General features: G+C 40.9%; 1 protein-coding gene across 5 annotated transcripts in view; it reads left to right on the forward strand.

Moving 5' to 3' along the window:
• The window catches only part of LOC109405247 (uncharacterized), a 49,841-nt gene that overhangs the window by 255 nt on the left and 28,259 nt on the right, over nt 1-21,327 (forward strand). For 4 of the 5 annotated variants that reach the window (XM_019678279.3, XM_062842231.1, XM_062842233.1 and 1 more), the window contains exons 2-4: nt 71-688; nt 17,914-20,786; nt 20,853-21,139. In XM_019678279.3, the coding sequence (XP_019533824.3) occupies nt 656-688; nt 17,914-20,786; nt 20,853-21,139 (3,193 nt within the window). In that variant the 5' untranslated portion in view covers nt 71-655. The remainder of the gene's footprint in view (nt 1-70; nt 689-17,913; nt 20,787-20,852; nt 21,140-21,327) is intronic. The other variant, XM_062842232.1, reaches the window with a different exon arrangement.

Here is a 21,327-nt window from a genome sequence, read left to right on the forward strand (position 1 = left end):
AATCTGCGTTTTCGCAGCAGTGAAAAATCCACCTTTCATCCATCATATTTTGCTTTCTCTTTCGATTAAGTTTGTGTTTGCTTCTGGTTTGGGGTTTTCTGCCGATCATCGTCATTATCCTGCAGTTTTGCCTTGCGGAAATGTAATTTCTATCGTTGGAAAAGTAATGGTGCAAAATTAGCATAAGAGTGTGTTTTCCAACGTCACATAAGAGAGGAAAAAAATGGATAAAAAGCCTTCAAAGAGCCACGAAGTGATTCGACGTAGAGCTGGTGTGTGTTGGTGAATGGCGAGGTGTTTGAAGTTGTGAAACGAGACAATCCACCTGAGTTGTAGGAAGCGAGGAGCGAGGAAGCGGAGCTGCCGTCCGTCACCTGAGAAGCGGTGGTAGACTGTGCGGTGGTAGTAGGAGGAAAATATATCGACATGCCATTTACGAAATCACGCAAATTGTAGACTGCGAATTGTGGTTCAATCATCACCGTGATCCGGAACAAGTGCTATATACTGTCGGACAGAGGTTGACTTTTTGACCCGGTCAAAGGTCAAGTGATACCAAGTGGATGAAAAAATATCATCGCAAAGGAGGTAAAGGGGACATCCGGATTGCTACGACTGATCCTGCCATCGGTGCAGATTAGAAGAAGCAGAAAGGATGGATCAAAACGATCGAAACACTCATCGACAGGTAACGCCAATCAAGCGTCCACAAACACCCTCGAATGTTAGAGCTCTAAGTAGGTAAAGAAAATCGAAATTGCGTCCGTAGAAAAGTGCTCTTGCTGTAATCCGCTCCTCCCCACTTCTGTGTCTGTTAGCTTGTCCTCTCTAGGTCGCTGCTTTACTAGTTGGTGCTACGATGGCTCGCATATGCGTTTCCTTTCTACGATGGAGTTTGTAAATATATTCCATCACATAGGGGATACTGGGGCACCGTTGGATCTGTTTATTAAAAATGCAACAACATCGATCTCTTGTGTGGCAGAGAAATTGATCACTATAAAATAACTTTTGCGGATAGCATTAGCGGCAATTCAAATATTGCCAAAAGAATTTCTGTAAAATCATTACCCAGTGGAGCTCTATGAAACCATGTGACAGAATTTTGTTCAACAAATTTAAACCACTTTGAGGGGAAATTATTCAGCATACAATTGAGAATAAGTGAGAAAGGATAATTTCGTAATCCGCCTCAATTTGCTCTTCTAAACCCGAATAACGCCTTAAAACACTTACAACTAATGAAATAAATTGACACTTAAAATGCAAAATTAAATTTTGAAAATTCTTCCTGAACGCCTAAAGGTAGGCAATATAATTTCAAATAAATTATTTCTATCACGATAAATAACTTTTTCCTAAAAAAGACCTTTTTTAACTTATTTATATTTCGAATAGCTACATAACTTTCCAACCAAGACCCCCCACAAAAATGTTAAAACAGAAAATTTACTGGAAGTCCTAGTGGCAATCGATTGTTTAGAAGAAATGATTTCAGCTAAGTGAGTAATAGGATTGCAAATTCCTGAAAAAATAAAGCAAAACTAACTTTTTTTTCTGAAAAACTAAAAGTCTACACTCATCTTTAGACATCTATGAACGAAGATGAGGTAAAAAGTATGAAATCATTACGACCCTTAGTATGGAATTTTAAAGAAGTATCCAAATGACCAATTTCGAACCGCTGATCAATTTGACCCCGGTTTACGGTAATCTCCTCATCGCGAGGACGAGTAAGTTTTTCTCAAATTCCAGCGCAATTTGTGCATTAAGGACAAACGTCTTGAAATCCAGTTTCAACAGTGCAGCAGAACTTCAGACGCACAAATCTCAAGAAGAAAGTTTCAAACAACAGTGCATTTTATTATTTTATTCTTGCTCACTTGTAATAAGCTTAAAATAGTAAGATCAATTGCGCTGGTTTTGTTTACGAAGAGATTTGTGCGCTCGAAATCGTGAGTAGGTGTCGAAGTCGTCCATTGTGGCGGCCATTTTGGGATTCTTACTGAGTTGATATTCCGATTTAGAGAAAACATACAAAGATGGCGTTTCTTACCAAAACCGTTTAAGGGTATAACAGCCATAAAATGAAAATATTCAGCAATTCCAGTTTTGTAGGGATTCGTTCCAGCATTTATCCCGGAATTACTCTCGGCATTCCACTCGGGATCCCTTCAAGTATTCTTCTAAGGCTTCATCCAGGAATTCCTCATAGGGTTCTATCAGCCCGGCCAATCAGTAAGAGATTTTCGATGTCGATTGATATCGATTTGTTTTGAATCGATAGCGATCGCTATCGTCAAATAAAGCGCTATAAAGGAAATCCGAATCTGGTTGAGAGGGAGGGGTTTCTCTTGGTAGTCCCTAAGTGATGTTTACCATCATTTTTCCAGGGATTCCTTCATTTATTTTAATGGAAAACTGCCGTAGAAAGTATAACTACCGTTTGGTTTGACAGTATAGGAAGGAATGAACAAAATTTATTTTCTATGTAACATATAGACTACTGTGATTATCTTCCGGTTCGGACGCCTACTTCGCAACACTCCTCCTCGAACGAATCCGGTTTTACTCCTAGGCCGCTACGTAGCTTCTCCAGACGTATACGTTGTAACGGCTTCGTAAGTATATCTGCCAGCATTTCCTCCGTTGGACAGTATTGCAGGTTGATTATATTTCTCGACCATTTAAATACAACTTTGAACTCGACCATCTTAATACAACTTTGATTATCTTCATTTACCTTTATCCAAGCCTTTATCGGATATTGAAGTTTTACTCCCATTTCTTCTATGAGATTCTTGATCCATATGAGCTCTTGACAACCCTCAGCTAGGGCGACGAACTCTGTTTCTGTGGAGCTCAACGAAACGCAGGTCTGCTTTCTTGATCCCCAGGATATTATTCCACCGCCGAAGTGCACGAGGTAACCAGAATTCGATTTTCTGTCACGACAATCTCCGGCCCAGTCCGCATCAACGTGCATCGACAATCCAGCTTCAGACGATCCTAGATTCAGTTTGTAGTCGTTTGTTGATCGTAGGTATCTCAAAACTTGTTTCGCCTCTGTCCAGTCTTGTTGAGTGGGGCAGCTTGATTTCTGGGCCAAAATAGAAACACTCACCGAAACGTCAGGTCTGGTATGGACGGCTATGTACAGGAGACCACCTATCAAGCTCAGGTACTGATGGTTATTCTCCAGTTGATTCTCCTCCTTCTGCTGTAATTAGCCGACCTCTAGGGGAATTTTCGATGGTTTAGATTTCTCCATATGGAATCTCTTGGCTAGCTTCAGCACGTACGCCTCTTGGTTCAGTTTGAAACCGTTCTCAGTTCTCTCGACCTCGATACCCAAGAAATGACGCAAATCTCCAAGATCTTTGACGACGAAAATCTTCTCCAATGCCGAAAATATTCTCTTGAATTCTCGTTCGGTTGTCGTAGCAATGACCATATCATCCACATAAATCAGGATATACTCGGTTACTCCATTTCGGCTTCGCAGATACAGACACGGATCCGCTTTAGATGGACAAAATCCAATCGTCTTGAACACCGAGTCGACCTTCTGATTCCAGACACGTGCAGATTGTTTTAATCAATATAGGCTCCTCCTTAAACGGCATACCCTGTCTGCGTCCTCAACAACGTATCCTTCCGGCTGTCGCATATAAATTTCTTCATCGAGTTCGCCATTCAAGTAAGCTGTCTTGACACGTAGACGTCAGGTTCCGTTGGCTGGCCACCGTGAGTAACGCTCGAAATGTAACTTGTTTCGCTACTGGGGCAAATACCTCATCGTCCGTGCCAAATTTCTGCGTGAAACCTTGTGCCACGATGCGTGCCTTGTGACGAACGTAATTGCCTTTTTCGTCCGTTTTCGTCTTGAATAACCATTTACAGCCGATTGCCTTCTTGCCAGGGGGAAGTTCCACGATATCCCAAGTACCATTCTCCATCAACGCTCGGTACTCTTCATCCATAGCTGTCTTCCATTTGCTCGAATTTTGACTTCGCAGCGCCTCAGTCGGTGTACGTGGATCGGTTGAATCTTTTGACTTCACACTCACCTTCAGTCCCTGGCGAATACCACTGCTCTCAGGCACAGGACTCACTTCAGCTGCATTGGAATTACTACTGGATGATGACTGCTGTTTTGATGGACCAGTTGGATGTGGAAAACCTTTCCTTGGTAAAACGAATTGCTCGAACTTGCTCGGTAACACACATTCTCTCGTACTACGTCGTGCCACTTGCTGCTCGGGAGGACTTGTTTGTTGACGAGATGAATTCGCCGTGATTGTCACATCACATGATGAGTCACTGGATGTTTCATCGTCACTAGCTTCAACTTGGGAATAGTACTGCGATACATCAGAACCATCTTCCGGATTGGAATCATCTATTTCATCCGGCTCCACGTCTTCATCGTTGTTAGGTGCAACTTCTATCACGTTTGGTCCAACATCCTCGACGACAACAGGCTCTGGAACTGCCAAATCGAAATCCAGGCTAACGAACGTACGCACCTTTGTTTGCTGGTTCATCTGGATCTGCACTGGTTGGTATTTTAAACACACTGGTTCTTGAATTAGGATGACATCACGACTTTTGAATATCCTTCTTGTTGTTGGATCGTATAGCCTGTACGCCTTTGTTTCTTCTTCGAAACCCACCAGTATAGCTTCATGTGATTTCGCATCCCATTTCTTCCTTAGCTGCTTCGGCACGTGTGCCATCACTTTCGATCCGAAGGTACGCACGTGGGAAAGATCTGGTTTGCGGCCACTCCAAGCTTCTTCCGGTGTTTGATTGTGCCCCTTGGTTGGTGAACGGTTTACAAGGAATGTCGCAGCTGCCACCGCTTCAGCCCAAAACTCCTTTGGTAGCTTCGCCTCGAACAGTAGACACCGGGCTCGTTCAACGATTGTCCGGTTTACCCGCTCGGCCAATCCGTTTTGTTCCGGGGTGTAATCCGTAGACGTTTGATGTCGAATTCCAAGTTCCTTCAACCGATCCTCGAATGCTTTGTTGACAAACTCCTTACCGTTGTCCGTCCTTAGGATTTTTAATTTTCGTCCAGTTTGACGCTCCGCCATGCTATGGAACTGATTGAACGCACGCAAGATTTCCTCTCCAGACTTCGACGCCAGGAAATAGATGGAAATTCTCCGTGTCTTGTCGTCCGTGAACGAAACGTAATATCTGCTACCGCCGAGTGATGTCACTTCCATAGGGCCGCAAACGTCCGAATGCACCACATCCAGGATATCAGTGGCACGGCTTCCTTGCTTGGGAAAAGAAAAAACGATGTTGCTTACCCATAGCGCAGATGACACAGCTATCAGTTCCTGATTCGATAAACTTGATTCCACTTGCCAGGCCGTTCTTCAGTTGCGTTAAGCTTTTCACGTTTAGGTGCCCCATCCTTCGATGCCAGGTGTTAAGATCACTCGAGTAACACGCCAACGACGATGCCGCAGCTTTTCCGTTTTCAGCAAACCAGAACACTGCCGTTATACGCATAACTGTCCCATGTTATATGGGATTCCCATATAACATGGGACAATAGGGCGTAGAACGGCAGAACAAACCGCTGACCTTGTCGTGAACTCCGGTTGCTATGACGTTTCTTGCAGGATCGATGACCTCCACACCATCACGGTGGAACAGTACCTTGTGTCCTCTCATAACGATTTGGCTAACGGAGAGTAAGTTGTTTGACATACCAGGGATATACTTGACGTTATTGACTTCAATCGGAGGACTATCTGGGCAACATTCAGCTTTCAGCTTCACGACGCCTTCCGCTACGATGTCCATCACAGCCTGATCAGCTGCAATTACTGCACCGCTTGCCTCTTTCGCATTCAGCAACAGCTCACGATTCTTCGTAAAATGTTCAGACGCTCCAGAATCGAATACCCATCGGTCATTGTCTCCGCCTTGATTGGTTGCCAGTACCGTACAGAACGCTGAGCTTTTCTTCATCGAACATTGTCTTGAGATGTGCCCGAATTTGCGGCAAATCTTGCACTTCGGTCCTTTCCCTGCCTTCTGCGGCTCCGCATACTTCGCTTCAGTTTTCGTACCTTGCTTCTGCTTGCCCGGGAAAATCTTCCTTCCAACAAACGCTGACTTCTCATGGTTTGAACTAATTTCTTGAAGAAGCTTGGTTTTGATGCTGTCACCAGTAATTTTCGTCCCGGAATTCTCGATCGCCATTATCATCGGTCGGTACTGATCGGGGAGTCCAGCCAGGAGAAGTGTTCCGACCCATTCTTCAGATATTTCAAATCCGACGCCTCTGAGTTGGTGAGCTGTTGACACGATCTGGGTCACGTACGTTTCAATGGAATCACAATGTGCGAGGTTCGTCGTTATCAGCTTCCTCAGGAGTCCGACTCGCCGTGTAAGCCCGTTGTCCTCAAACGCCGCTTCCAGCTTCGCCCAGACTTCCCTAGCAGACTTGGCCTCCTTCACATGAACGTAATTGATCGGGTCCAACAAGAGGATGATCTTCGCTCGAGCCCGACGATCTTTCTTCAAGCTCCAAAAAAGTTTCGACCGCAAATCTCCAAGTCGTCCAATTATCGCGACCAGCCAATCGTTCAATTGATGGAAGGTTTGACAAATGTTGCACCGGTTGCGCGGTTCGTGCGGGTTGCACATATTGCAGAACATCTCCTTCTCCTCGATGTGACATCTTGATATAGCTTCGGAATACTTTTCAATCGATCTTCAATAACTAAGGCCCATAACCTAATGGGAAACTGCCGTAGAAAGTATAACTACCGTTTGGTTTGACAGTGTAGGAAGGAATGAACAAAATTTATTTTCTATGTAACATATAGACTACTGTGATTATCTTCCGGTTCGGACGCGTACTTCGCAACATATTTCTCAATTGATCTTTCTTGGGTTTCCATTAGGAATTTCTTTTAGAATTCCTTCAGGATTCCTAGAAATTTTACTGGAGATTTTCCGAGATTTTTTTTTATTGATTCCTTCCGGTTTTCCTTTAGGGATTTTTTTCGCGTCCTTCCGAATTCTTTCACCGATTTTTCCAGCGATTTCCGGTATTCTTCTTTTACCTTACTTCCAGGATTCCTTCATTGATACCTCCCGGGATTTTTCCCAGGTTTCCTTTAGGGATTTCTCAAAAGATTCACGGATTCTTCCAGATATTTCTTTGGAGATTTCTTCCGGAATTCCTTCCAGCATCCCTACATTATTTCTCCTGGGATTCCTTTTATTTCGGAACTCCTTCTGACATTGTTTATTTTTTCTTGAGATTTTCTTTAGAGAATCCTTGTGGATTTTTTCCAGGAATTCCTTCAAAGATTTCACGGGATTCCCTTAGGAAATCCCTCCCGGCATTTTTCAGAAATTTGGCAGAGTTTTCTACAAGGATTCCTTCCTGGATTCCTACAGGGTTTTTTTTTTCAATTATTTCTCCCGATATTCTTTTTCGGATTTTTTTTTTACCGCCATTCCGTTCGAGACTCTTGCTAGAATTTTTTTATTGATCATTCCAATGTCTTCTTTATGGAGATATTTCTCCTAGGATTCCTTCAGGATTCTGTCAAGAATTCCTTCTTGGATTCTAGAATTCCATTAAGATTTCCTCACTGATGCATCCCGGGCTTCCTTTAGGGATTCCTTTAGGGAATTTTCCCAGGATACTTTGGATTATTCTCAAGATTGGACTAATAACTCTTTATTATGGGGGGTTTCATCCCGAGGCAGGTTCATCCCAATTACACCAGGGGCTCCTTCAGATTTTTTCCTGGGTTTTCTCTCGCTATTCATTGATTCATCCCCGGATTTCTTCATTATTATTTTTTAGCAAGGTTTTCTTAAGAGAATCCTCGCGAGATCCACACAGGGATTCTTTCAATGATTTTCCGGTGATCTCTTTAGTGACTTTTCCAGAGATTCTTTCTGATATACCTACCCGGGACTCCATCTGGCGTTCTTTCAGGTATTCTTCCCGAGATTAATTTAGAGCAGTGGCGTCTCGTAACCTCACTTTTCCTCACTTCTCTCAAGGATTCATCTTAACATTGTATCATACTCCTATTCCTTCAGGGATTTCTGCAGGGATTCGTCCTGGATTCTTTTAGAGTTCCTTCTTCCAGGAATCGTGCCGGGGTTCTTCCAGCGACTTCTTGCGAGATTCCTTCAGGATTTTTTTTTCCGAAATTCCATGAGGGATTCCTCCCGATTTTCCGTCTATGATTTCTCCCGGGATTTTTTTCTGACTCTGGATTCTTCCAAATAATTCTCCCGGCATTCTTTCGAGGATTACTAGCTGTTTGTTGAAGAGGGAAAAGGGGACTCTTCGACAGTGTAACCATGAAAGAATGTATTACAAGGGGCCAAAACAAAAATGGTTAAAATATGCAATGCCACTTATGGATTCTCCCTTATGATTCTAGATGGACTGAGAATTGGACCCAGCCATTCTCAGCATACTCTGGTTGAATAAAAAAATGAATCAGATAAATGCAGCGTTATTTCGCAGTGTTAACGAACACGAATTCAAAATCTGAACCCACAAATGGAAAGCTGAAGGTTTAAGCTTTTCAAAACACTAAAAAAGTTATAAAAGCAATGCCCGCATCATTGAGAAACAGTCAAAAACGGAAACGAACCTCTGATTTGCCCAAATTTTGCGGCAGGTGTCTTTGTGTATACATGCAGGCGTAAACTCGGATGCTGTTGCCGGTGCGCATGGAAATGTATGGAGAAAACGTGGCTTAATTTACAAAACTGCAGATAACTTTTAATAGGAAAAAAATACATTTCCAATTTTTTGATATGTTTTGTATAAATGTCTCAGCTTTCAATTGATGCAAAAATTTTGAAAATCGGTGGTTGAAATAAATGAATGATAAAAAATTATCATTCATTACATGGTAAATATTATATATCTATATATATAAAAATGCAGTGGCATACGTGGGACCGCGCATAACTTGCGAACGGAAGGTCCGATTTTGGTCGTCTTAGTTTTGTTCTGTTAGTTTTCACCCAAGGAAGGTTTATGAAGCATAAAACATGGAAAAATGTAAAGTTTTTGAAAATCGATCTCCCATACCGGGGACCGGGGATTTGGTCTTGAATAGAAACTTGAAACGTCAAAAAACGCAGTAGGCAAGACAAAGTTTGCCGGGTACAGCTAGTTTATACAGGGTGTTAGGTTCCTGAGTGCAAACTTTTTAAAGGGTGATAGAGGACCATGAATGGAGAAAAAAAATGTTCTACGCATATGGTCAAATCTCAACCGTTACGTAGTTATTGAACTTCCCATGTTTTTGACTCTTATTGCCTTAACAGGCAATAACTTTAAAATGGCCAAACTTTTCGAAGTTTTTTTACCCTCATTTGAAAGATTATTGAATTTTCCATCGAATGGCATCTTTGAATCGATTGGTTTAGTTAAATAACTAAGTTTTTTAGAGCAAAATAGCTAAAAATAGCGTATTTTTATTAGTTTTTGTCAATTATCTTTAAAACATGCGTAATAAATTAAAATTCTTTCTTAGACAAAGTTGTGGTCCCGGTTACACTCTACAATTCGTTCTTCGACACTAAACTTCTAGCTCTTATCGTTTTCTTGCAATTTTGATTTAAATGTGCGGCACAATGCGCAAAAAAGTGCTTTCCATGACAGTTGCAAATTTATGATCTGAAATGCGATGTTAAAATCGAAATTGCAACAAAACGATATGAGATAGAAGTTTGATGTCAAAAAACGAATTGTAGAGTGGAACAGGCGCCACAACTTTGCCTAAGAAAGAATTTTGAATTATTACGCATTTTTCAAAGATAATTGGCAAAAATAAATTAAAACACACTACTTTTGAGCTATTTGCTGTAGAAAACTTAGTTATTTAACTAAACCAATCGATTCAAAGATGCCATTTGATAGAAAATTCAATAATCTTTCGAATAAGGGTCAAAAAACTTCGATAAGTTTGACCATTTTCAAGATATAGCCAGTTAAGCCAATAAGAGTCAAAAACATGGGAAGTTCAATAACTACGTAACGGTTGAGATTTGACCATATGCGTAGAACAATTTTTTTCTCCATTTATGGTCCTCTAACACCCTTTAAAAAGTTTGCACTCAGGAACCTAACACCCTGTATATAAAAATGCAGTGGCATACGTGGGACCGCGCATAACTTGCGAACGGGTGGTCCGATTTGGGTCGTCTGAGTTTTGTTCCGTTAATTTCCACCCAAGGAAGGTTTATGAGGCAAAAGACATGGAAAAATTGAGAGTTTTTAAAAACCGATCTTCCGTACATTTTGACCGGGGATTTGGTCTTGGCTAGAAACTTGAAACGTCAAAAAACGCAGTAGGCAAGACAAAGTTTGCCGGGTACAGCTAGTAGTTCTATAATAATTTAAAGTTACTATCAGTAAAAATTAATTTAAGTTGTTTTTATATAGTTGCAAAAGTGCCTGCAAAGTTCTCATGGCCTTTTTATTAAAAAGAGTTTATTTCTCAATTACACTTAAAAACACAATTCGTAACAAATAAATAACAATAAATATTATTGTTGCTTGGATCATGTTTATATAATCGAATACAAAATCACTTGACATATTTTTTTTAGTTTTCGTTTTAAATTTGAGTACCGTGGATGTTTCGGTTATCGAATGTTATTCGCTAAAACTTCAACGACTGACAGACGTCAAGCCGTGTTGGCAGAAGCTCTCAATGAATAACTGAGGAAGTACTTATAGAAAACTAACTGAAAAGCAGGTTTTAGCCAAGTGAGGACGTTACGACAAGAAAAAGATGAACAATGATTTTTCTAATGTTTTCCAATAAATTAAAGGAATCTAGTAAATACCATTGATAACAATACAAATACAATTAGTTTAATGGGGTCAATTGAACCGATGTTAAAATAAACATGCAATTATATTTGTTGTTATGTAAACAGATTTCGCCTTTGAAAAACTAAAGAGTTCATATTTCTCGGTAACATTTTCTCCAGCATTTACAGATACTAATGACCACATGGATTGTGAACGATTTATGGTATGGATCATACGACTTGAGGTCTGATTTGTGATATTTGGCAGTTATTTGAAAAGATTGATGATAGATTTTATACCCCGGACAGACATGTGATCTTGCATGTGATACGAGTGTGATTCCTGTACAACGGTACGCAGTGTCACGAAAATTTTAACAAGACTGAAAGAATTTTCAGTATGGCACTCATTTCAAGCGCAATTGTACAGTGAATCTTGTATCACATGTGTGTCATAAGTATTATCAACAGCTGCCAAGCAATACATACATACAGACATCAGAGTATTTGATTCTTAGCTGTCCCGGCAAACTTTGTCTTGCCTAGCTGTGGTTGTTTGACAACTGTTGAGGTCATTGCAGCAACGCACTCTTGATTGATTCAATTTTGATCACGCTGAATTTGTTCCCGGCTCATAAAAAATCAGTACTTTATCATTTTTTTTACTTTTCTAGTGGATTTTCGTAACTTTTTGTACATATAAACACAGCCACGAATACGAATCGAACTATGCAAGACTCATGCTGATCGGTCCACCCGTTCTTGAGTTTTGTTGCCTCAAAGGAACTTCAAACTCATTTTTATATATATAGATGTGCATATCATTCTGGCCGCCGTTAGTGCTCGTAAATGCTGGATATAAATGTTAGCAGGAAATATAAATTCTATGGATTTTCAAAAGCTAAAACTTCTAACAGATAACAACAAATATTATTGTATTTTTATTGTAACAACGATTCATTTGACGCCATTCAATTGGCTTCTTTAACGGTGTTGAGATAATTCGATATTCTGAATCTGCATGTCAAACTGAGCCGAAATCAAAATTTTCATGAATTTTGGAGCCCGGGAACCTATTTAAAAATCAATTTGAAGTTTGTATGGGAGTGATTTGTCGAATCACCCCTCGTCGCAGTTTGTACTGGGCGGAGCTGTCAAACAGTTGCGCAGCTGTCAAAGGGTGATTTCAAAAAATTTCTTTGACATTATTTTAGGTATCAAAATAAAGTCCTAAAAATCTGAAAAAAATCATACACGCAGAAAAATAAATTGTAAACACAATTAAATTCTAGTTCAAATCAACCGATTTTTCAGTTTACTATAGCGACAAACTGATTTCTAGTTTAAACTGAACTATTCTATTGTTTGATAATAGGGTGGGGTGGGGCAAAATGGGTCACCTAAGGATGGATCACCATAACTTTGTAAATACAAATCGTATTGGTTTGTATTCGTCCGCTACTCTTTATTACACTAGTTAGCTATGCTAAAAGTCGATAAAAAGTTAATTAAATACAAAATATGACGTTTAACAAGCAATTTTAAAAAGTGATCGATTTTGCACCGTGAAAAAAGTGCGGGGCAAGATGGGTCACCTTTTAAGTAATTCACATTTTCTCAACGAAAAACGTCAAAATATGAGATTTGTTCGGCATTCATATATGCTCCATATCCATACTGAGTAAACAAGAGCTACTAGTGAACATTTTATAAATTTATTTGGAATATAAAAAACTTTACGATTTGAGTGGTCCTAAGGCGACTTGAAAATCGATGTTTTCACTAAAAAATTATCATAATTTTATGTTATAATTTTGAGCGTTCACTCCGCTTGATTGAAGTCATTTATGAGATAGTCTTGTAATAAAAAATAAATAACTTTGGAATGCTCCAAAAATACATTCAAAATTGAAGGTGACCCATCTTGCCCCGCGGCCGTTTATATGGGGATTATATGGAATGTATCGCATAAGAAAAATGGCTAAAAACCATTTTATTTTTTAATTCCAATGAGAGTGAATAATTTTTCAATCAATGCTCCAAACTTTTGTATATTCATGCTGGTCATCTAACAAAATTATTAGCATAATCAAAACATAAGTAATGCGCCCGAAAATGGCACTGACCCATCTTGCCCCGTGACCCATCTTGCCCCGACCCACCCTACAAATATTTTCATTTGTCGGAATTTTTGACAGTTTGTTAAAGCAAACAGAGATATGGTATTTTCAACATGAAATAATGGATTGATTCAAACGACTGCACTTTTGCCACTAACAAACCCGGAATGTGATTGTGTTGGTGACGGCAGCAACTGCGGCAGCTCGGAAATCTATTTTTAGACCGTCGGTAAGCGGATGGAGAGGAGGACGACTAAAAAAGAGACAAAAAAGGCGAAACCGATCAACTTTTTGTGGATGCTGTCGTGAGTACCTGCGCGCTATCCATCACGGCCAAAGCTGCACTTGGAAGTTGGCGTGATGAATTTGCTGCACCTTCTTCGGGGCTGTCCATAAACCACGTGGTCATGTGTGGGGGGGGGGGTTTCGGCCAGTGACCATTTTGTATGGACCAAAATAAATTTTGTATGGACAAATGACCACGCGGGGGGGGGGGGGGGTTGAAAAGTCCCAAAAAAATGACCACGTGGTTTATGGACAGCCCCTTCGTTGTGGAGATGTTGGAGTAAGCATTTTATAGATGTGTGAGTGCTTTCAGATTTATGGTTTTTATTTTGTTGAAACAAAAGAAATTTTTGACATTATATGAAATGATGGTAATCGGTTGTTTTTATCGATAAACTCTAAATGAAAACTTTGGAATAAATAAATTCTCAGTTTGAAAATCAACCATGCGTTTTATTGTTTTAAACAAGCGCCATTTTTCTGCGTGTAGTAGCTCAGAAAAAGGTGCTCTTTCGTATAAAATCGAAAAATCAATATATTTTTCAAAATTTAAAAACCGAATTAATTGTATTTGTATTGTAAGAACAATGAAAAAAACTTTAAGATATTGTTTTCTTTAGAAAATTGCCCTAAAATTGTCTTATAAAAACACATTGTTTTTCGCGAAAAAGTGTATGAAAATTTTCTCAAAATTGTATGGTTAAGATGCATAACGACCACCATTTTTTATTGTAAAAGTGCCATTTACCATTCGCCGAATGGTATAGAACCATAGGAGTGATGGTGAGTGTGCCGTGTGAATTGCAATACGTTTAATGGTGAATATTTTTCTAAAAAATGGTATTGTAACAATAAAATTTATCGTATTTTTATGATATTTTTTATCAGGGTGCCTTCATGGTGAAAAAACTGTTTTGGTATAAAAATCCAAGATGGCGGCCAAAATCAATATGGCCGACCCAACTTTTTATTATTGTAAATAGTAGCTCTATCTTTCCTCTTTTCAACAACAATTCGTTTTGAGGTGGGTTTTGGAGAAACTTTCGAGTTATACCGGTTTAAATGAGCCACCATTTGACCAAAATCGAGGGGTCTGAAAAAAATTGTGTGGCTCTAACTAATGGGCGGTCCATCAATTTGAGTAACCAAATGCATTTTCCTTACTTTTTAGTGAGGACTTTCAGAAAATCGGCACCTTACACATTTTTGAAGACAAGGTGTAAATAGTGGGCCGGTCTCTGCGATAATTACCCATATGCTTTTATTTATTCTATTTTCATCGTGAATTTGATTCAACAAAAAATATTCTTGAATTTGACAGCTACGGTAAATAGCAGGTAAACTAGTATTTTTGTTGTTTTAAAAAATATATCTTTTGGAACAACAAAAATAATGCTTTGAAACAATAAAGTTCATTTGTTTAAGCTATAATGCATTCGCATTGAATCAAATTGTATTTTATTCATTAGAATGATATATTTATTTGTTGCGTGCATCAGAAAAGGAAAACAAATTCAAAAAATCTAAATTTATTGTTTATTTTATTTTTGATATTTATTTTTTTACATGCTAGCTTCTTTTTCTTTTGATATGATGCAGATAGGTGCTTTCTATAACGTGGTTGGTCTTCAGCAGTCTCTGGAAGCAAATATAAAAAAAAAATGAGCAGAAAAAAAGCAAGAAAATGTAAAAACGAAAATTACCTATGATAATCCGCTTGTTCGGTACTCAGTTTTCGGGTGCAGATTAATAGAACCAAGCCTAGGATATAACAACAGTTCGCTACAATAAGTCATTAGTAGTGAAATAATTTAAGGCAATCACTTACCAAAGTTCTTGAATTAATTATCCACTGCTCTATTGTGGACTACTCTTGGCGCCATTATCTCCACTTTTGCCAATTACTTTCGAAATCAAAATGACGGTGTCCCGTTATGTGCTCAGAACATCAATAATATTAGCGCTTTGTTTTGAACAAACTCTAAATTGTTTTAACTAATATCTTTTTTTAAAACAATAAAACATGTTTTTTGATGCAACAAAAACTATTATAGTTTTGAATAGCTCTAATTTCTTTGCGTGTAGGTATATCTACATAGGTAACTAGCTTGTATTGTGAAATGGTATGCCGTGCTTTAACTATTCTTTTTTGAATAGTTATCGTCTTTTTCAGTAGTTTAGAGTTGCTTTGTATCTAAACGGATCAGAATGTATCGATAGCATCTTTCTTTTGTAACTACATCATAATTTTTCATCAAACCTTGTTTATTTTCTTGACTTTTTAACAATAAAATTTGAAAACAAGGATTTGAGACTAAATCTGTGACTCTTAAGCTGCTAGTACACAGGGTGAAATAGTTGGCCAAAACAGAAATCAATGCTGAAACATCTGCTTTGACTTGAATTTTCATTAGTGTCACACAGATGTTTACTCTCTAGTACATTCCTTGTCAAATATTCGACGCCGTGTACTCGAGGCCTAAGACAAGATTGACGTTATCCTCCAATGGTCGAGAACTGTCCCTGTCACGTGCTTCCTTGCGACTGCTGAGGGATGGAAATGAAGGTCAGTTGGACTCCTAAGAAAGATGTAGAAACCTCTACGACCTCTCTGGCCTAGGTGTCCCGGAAAATTTGCCGTGTCGTGGAACTTGACAATAGATAGCAAATTTTCCTCAAGGATCAAATTGTAAGAAACTTTAAGCGTTTGCGGGTTAAGAAGCTTTGTAGAAGAAGCAAAACGTGAAAAGTCTTGTTCAAAAAGTATGATGAAAAATATGATTTTGCGTCATGAAATGCGCTTTGTCTTATGTAGAAACTTCTTCAAATAAACTATAGGGTACCTAGAAGCTTCAGTTTTGGCCAGTCCGGTGTTTTGGCCAGAGTGCGGTATTCAGCCTGTTGCGATCTAAATCGGCATAAATTTGTTTTTTACTAGTTGATCCTAATATAATATAATGATTACAGTAGTAAAAAAACATACTGCAAGAAAAAATAATGGCCAGTGCTACTTTCAATGCAAAAATCAAGTATTAGCTTGATTTCTACATTTTTCCTACAACATACAGCAGACGCACGACATCGAGCAAATAATACACTGTCCGATGTGAGGAAATCATTGCACATTTGTGCACGGTAAAAAATCTGCACTGTGATATGAACTGATTAGCATTGGAATTCGCACTATTGTTCAATCAGTTTGTTATCCATTACATATCATTTGACAAAGAACATCCAATGTTTCTTCCATTTTAATGAAACTTCACATCAATTCGTTGTTGACAATGTTTTGATCTCAAAACTAAAATTAAAAAAAATGTGTTCATCCGCAGCCAGATTGGATACGAATTTGCTATCATTCGTGTACTTTACGTTTGCCTCCAATCGAATGATAACAAATTTACTGTTATCTAATATTTAGTTGTTCATCTCTCTATCTCCTATCAAGAGTAAGACAAAGTCCGTGTCGCCAACAGTGGTAGATAGGTTCGGCGCAATTCTTTCTAACATCCGCTTGAGTCATCCCACACTACATATACTTCAAGATTCCATTCTGGCCAAATAACAATTGTAGAACATTTCAGCACGATCAGAAACATTATATGTTGCAACGTTTTCATATACATACAGTATAGGATTTACTGTGGGAGAAGAATTTATAACTTGATATAATCCTAGTAATCTCATTGTCTTGCTAAATTGTCCAAAAGACCTCTCGGTCCCCATTATCCCCTATACGCACAACGCATATCAACTATTAGCCCATTCGCTTGTCTTAGGACCCGCAGCACTACTTTGTATTGGAGCTAGGTATCAACGAGTGTTGTCCATTGCATTTGACCAGTTCTGCAGCCTCGTGTGTTATGTTGTTGACTCTATTCCGCGAGGAGACCTACTGAACTATACGATACGCGCCTCCCGCCACCGGCGGTGGATTATGAAAGTGTGTAGTAGTAGCGTAGGTTTACACCGTTCTGTCTTTGACTTTACCGAGGGTCCCTCCATCTCCATGCTTTGTGGTGCGTTCCACGTTTCTATCTCTGCGAAGTTTCTCCCCAATTATCGTAGTTTTTGTTTTTGTCTTTCTTCTGCGGGGTGCCTCAATCGCCTCATGCCGTGTACGCGTGTTCCGCAATGATAGTGGGGCAACTACATATGTATGTACGTGATTCGCATTTTCGGGCTAGTTATGTAATCCAGCTAAGGTGTTTGTGCAATTTGAATAGTAATCGGGTTGGCTATCACATACAAATCCATAGCGGACCCGGGCGTTTTGTTATGTTTTTTTTTTTCGTTAGACTTAGGTATCGTTCCAGTAGTTTTGAATTTTTTTAGGTACATCACAATCTGGTTCTATGTTGAGTACTTTCTTGCAATCTTTCTTTTCGTCAATTGCATTGAATGACCACTCAGCCTACTGTTAGTCTACCGTACTTGTTTATCCATTTCGTATATTTCAAAGCTCATCCGTAGTCTACCATACTCAAAAGTAATATGAGGTTCGCCAAAGCTTAGTACATGTATTGTTTATGCATTAGATAACAATCAAATTCATAATTCCATTATATTTAAATTTTTAGTTTCGCAAAAGCTCATATTAGCGCTGCTCACAATTCATGCCGTATTAATCGATAATACAAAGTCGTATAACAAATTATTTGCCTTATTTTAGGTGTTGTATGAGTGGAACAAGCCAGCTGTTGAACCCATTCACACGAGCGCATACTTCAACCATCTGGGAGAAGCCAACTGTACTTCAAGTGCAAGTGCAGGCGATCAAAATGGAAGAAGTGTAATCAATCCATACCATCAAATCATCGACAGCAAGGAGACTAGTGCAAGGCCAGCTACAGCTGTATTTCAGGCAAAACAGTATCAGTATCAAGCAGAGAAAATGGCAGAGCCATTTTCAGCCTCAACTGCATTTACCAACAATAACAACAACGATGGCTGGGGAGACGACTGGGGTGATTGGGGGGAGAACACCAATACGTTTACTCAGCGAAAACCGGCACCTCCGCAACAACATCAACATCAAGTCGTGCCGCCCAAATCGAGCATGAACACCAATACCACCCAGTACTTCCATACCCAGCAACAACACCAGCAGCAATATCCCCCACAACAAATGCATTTGGATCAAAACAATCAAAACTTCATGCCCAACCCAGTCCCAACTGCTGGTCATCAACAACAGGTGCATTCGAATTGTTCCGCACCTATGGCCACAATTCAACAGCAACAACAACCATTTCAACCGATATACCAACATCATCCCTATCCTCAACAACAACCACAGTACACGCAACCTCCTGCCCCGACGAGCTACTTCAACCAGGCACCACAAAGACCTCCATCACATCCTCCAGCTTCGGTGACTCCACAACTTTCTCAACATTCGGTTCCCACGTTTAACCAATCCATCTCCGATAGTTTTACCTCAAACTCCAATGATAACTGGAACTGGAACGTTTCGGATAACCAACCAACCATAAGTCCCAAACCACAACACGTAGAAGCTCAACCCCCACAAAGCAACGCATTTCAGGACACCTACCATCAACAGCAGAGTTATGCTCAACAAAATGCTGCTCCCCAAAATACTTTCAGTTTACCTGGTGCCGCAAATAATACTCAGTTGCCGCCACAGGCTAAGGTACAGCCAGCGCAGCTAACCCGGCTCAAAAATGAAACCCTCTCACCGCAGTGGTCCATCGAGAGCCAAGTCTCGCAAACTTCCAGTGATCGTTCCATCGAGAGTGGCGAGATCGGCGAAAGCAGAAGTTCCAACACCGGTCCGTCGGATGATGGTTCATCCGGAATACATCCAACCAAACATCATGTGGAGAATTACGAGAATATAGGTGGATATGAACAGAGTTATCCGATGCATGCTGAAGTTCCGGACAAGTTGGATGTGGCCTTGAACTCGTTGAGTATCAAGCAGGAGTCCCCATCGGATGCAGATGATAAACGACATGGAAACTTCAGGGAGTCTTCATTCCCTCCACCTCCTCCTTCGATCGCAAGCAGTCAACAGGTTGATGGCGTTTCGCAGCCTCCAAAGTCTACGTCCAAGACGCCACCGCTACCCCCACCTCCTGTAGATGTTGAGCAAAAATCTACATCTGAGGCTCAATCTGTTCCGCTAGGTCCTCCACCAACTCAGGGACCTCCACCAACACAAGGCCCTCCACCAAGCCAAGGTCCACCTCCATCACAAGGACCTCCATCCGTCCAAGGACCTCCACCCGTTCAAGGACCTCCGAAAGGATCGGCCAACCCGTTCAAGCGCACCTCACAACGAGCCCACATTGCAACTCCCGGATTAGGAGTCACCCAACCACCTGTCCCAAATCCAACCTTCTTCTACCAACCGCAAGAGCTCCCGAACGTGGAAAACCTTACCCCGGAAAACCAGGAAATCCCCGATGCCCGTTTGGAAAACGTCGAAAACCTCGAAATTGCTCCGAGCAACGATCGTAACCAATACCTACAGACTGGACATCTATCGGAAGATAGCTACGGAACATCGCATCGTGCTGCGTCGCTCGATCAGCAACAAGCTGATGACAGTCTCCCACCACCTGGACTTTCGCGCTACGTCCCCGGCCAACAGCAATCGGAAAACAATCAACAACCACCCTCCCATAACTATCCCGAACCGCCACCTGGTTTGGATCGCATGATCCCGGGAACCGACTTAGAAAATGCAACCGATTTCAACATGGAACGCCAAGCCGACGGCGAGGTGTCCGATTCCGCATCGAACCCCAATCCGCGACCAGCTTATTCCGCGGTTCCACCCACACAACCGGATCACCATCACCGGGAAGAGGAAATCAGCGATCGGAATCTCTACCTAGTCCCAGGCGAGAGCGATACCCACCACAACCAGCAGCGGGTGATCCCCGGAGTCGAGGACGATCGACCGCCACAAAGCACCAGCGCCGGCAGTTATCCGACACAACATCCCCTGGACATTCCCATCAACGAACAGCAGCGAGAATTGGTTATGGATGGTGAAAACCCGCATGATCCACCGTCGCAACCGATTCCCGTCGAAATTAGTCGCGAGGAACCAATCGAAGGTGGTAACACGGATGATGAGAACCTGACAGTGACTGCCGGTCATCCGACAACCACAACAGCTGTCAGCATCGCAGAACCCGAATCAAACCCGTCCATGGAAACGCCCCGGAAGGATCCATCCAACACTTCCACGGCGGACGAAAGCGACAAGGATCGATCGATGTTCTACGGAAAGGGTAAACCACCGGCAAGGAGGGACGAAGACCCGCTGCGCCGGTCGAACAAGAGCAAGAGTTCTAGGGATCGCTACGATACGGAGGATTCGGATTACAGCGATCGCGATCGAAGAAGGAGAGAGCGGGAAGGTAGCAACGGCGTGGATCATCGAGACCGGAGACGAGGCGATCGGGAGAAAGAGAAAGACCGACGGAAGGATGGCGGGAGGGACCGGGATCGTGATCGCGATCGTGACAGGGATCGCGATTACGACTACCGCGATAAGGAGCGGAACAGGTACGTGTGTGACAAAACGGCAAAAGTTAGATGATTTACTGAACAGAATCTATTTTCCTTCCACAGATACGACCGCGATCGGGATCGCTACGGTAGAGGCAGCAAGTATGATCGCGACAGTCGTTACGAAACCGACGGATCAAAGTACGAAACCGAACGATCGACACGATATGACAAGGAAGGCGATGGCAGCAAGCGGTACATGTCCCGTGAGGAGTACTACCGCAAACGCGACGAACGGGAGCGAGGGGGAGGAGCTGGTGGTAGTGGTGCAGGTGGCGGTGAAGATCGCCGCTATCGCAAGGAGAAAGAACGCGACCGAGGTGATCGCTATCGAGATGAACGAAGAAAAGGTAATTTTATTACTGACAACAAACAAAATTATCATGAAAACCATAAAACAATTTAACAATTTCAATTCGCGTAGCAATCTTATAAAACTAGGAAGCATTATTCTAGTGCAATATTGTTGATACTTTTATCAAGAATCTCGGAGAATTCTTTGAAGAAATAGTTGACAAAAATCTTGGTGGGATATGTA

The sequence above is a fragment of the Aedes albopictus genome, chromosome 3 (assembly GCF_035046485.1).
Source record: "Aedes albopictus strain Foshan chromosome 3, AalbF5, whole genome shotgun sequence".
NCBI lineage: Eukaryota > Metazoa > Arthropoda > Insecta > Diptera > Culicidae > Aedes > Aedes albopictus.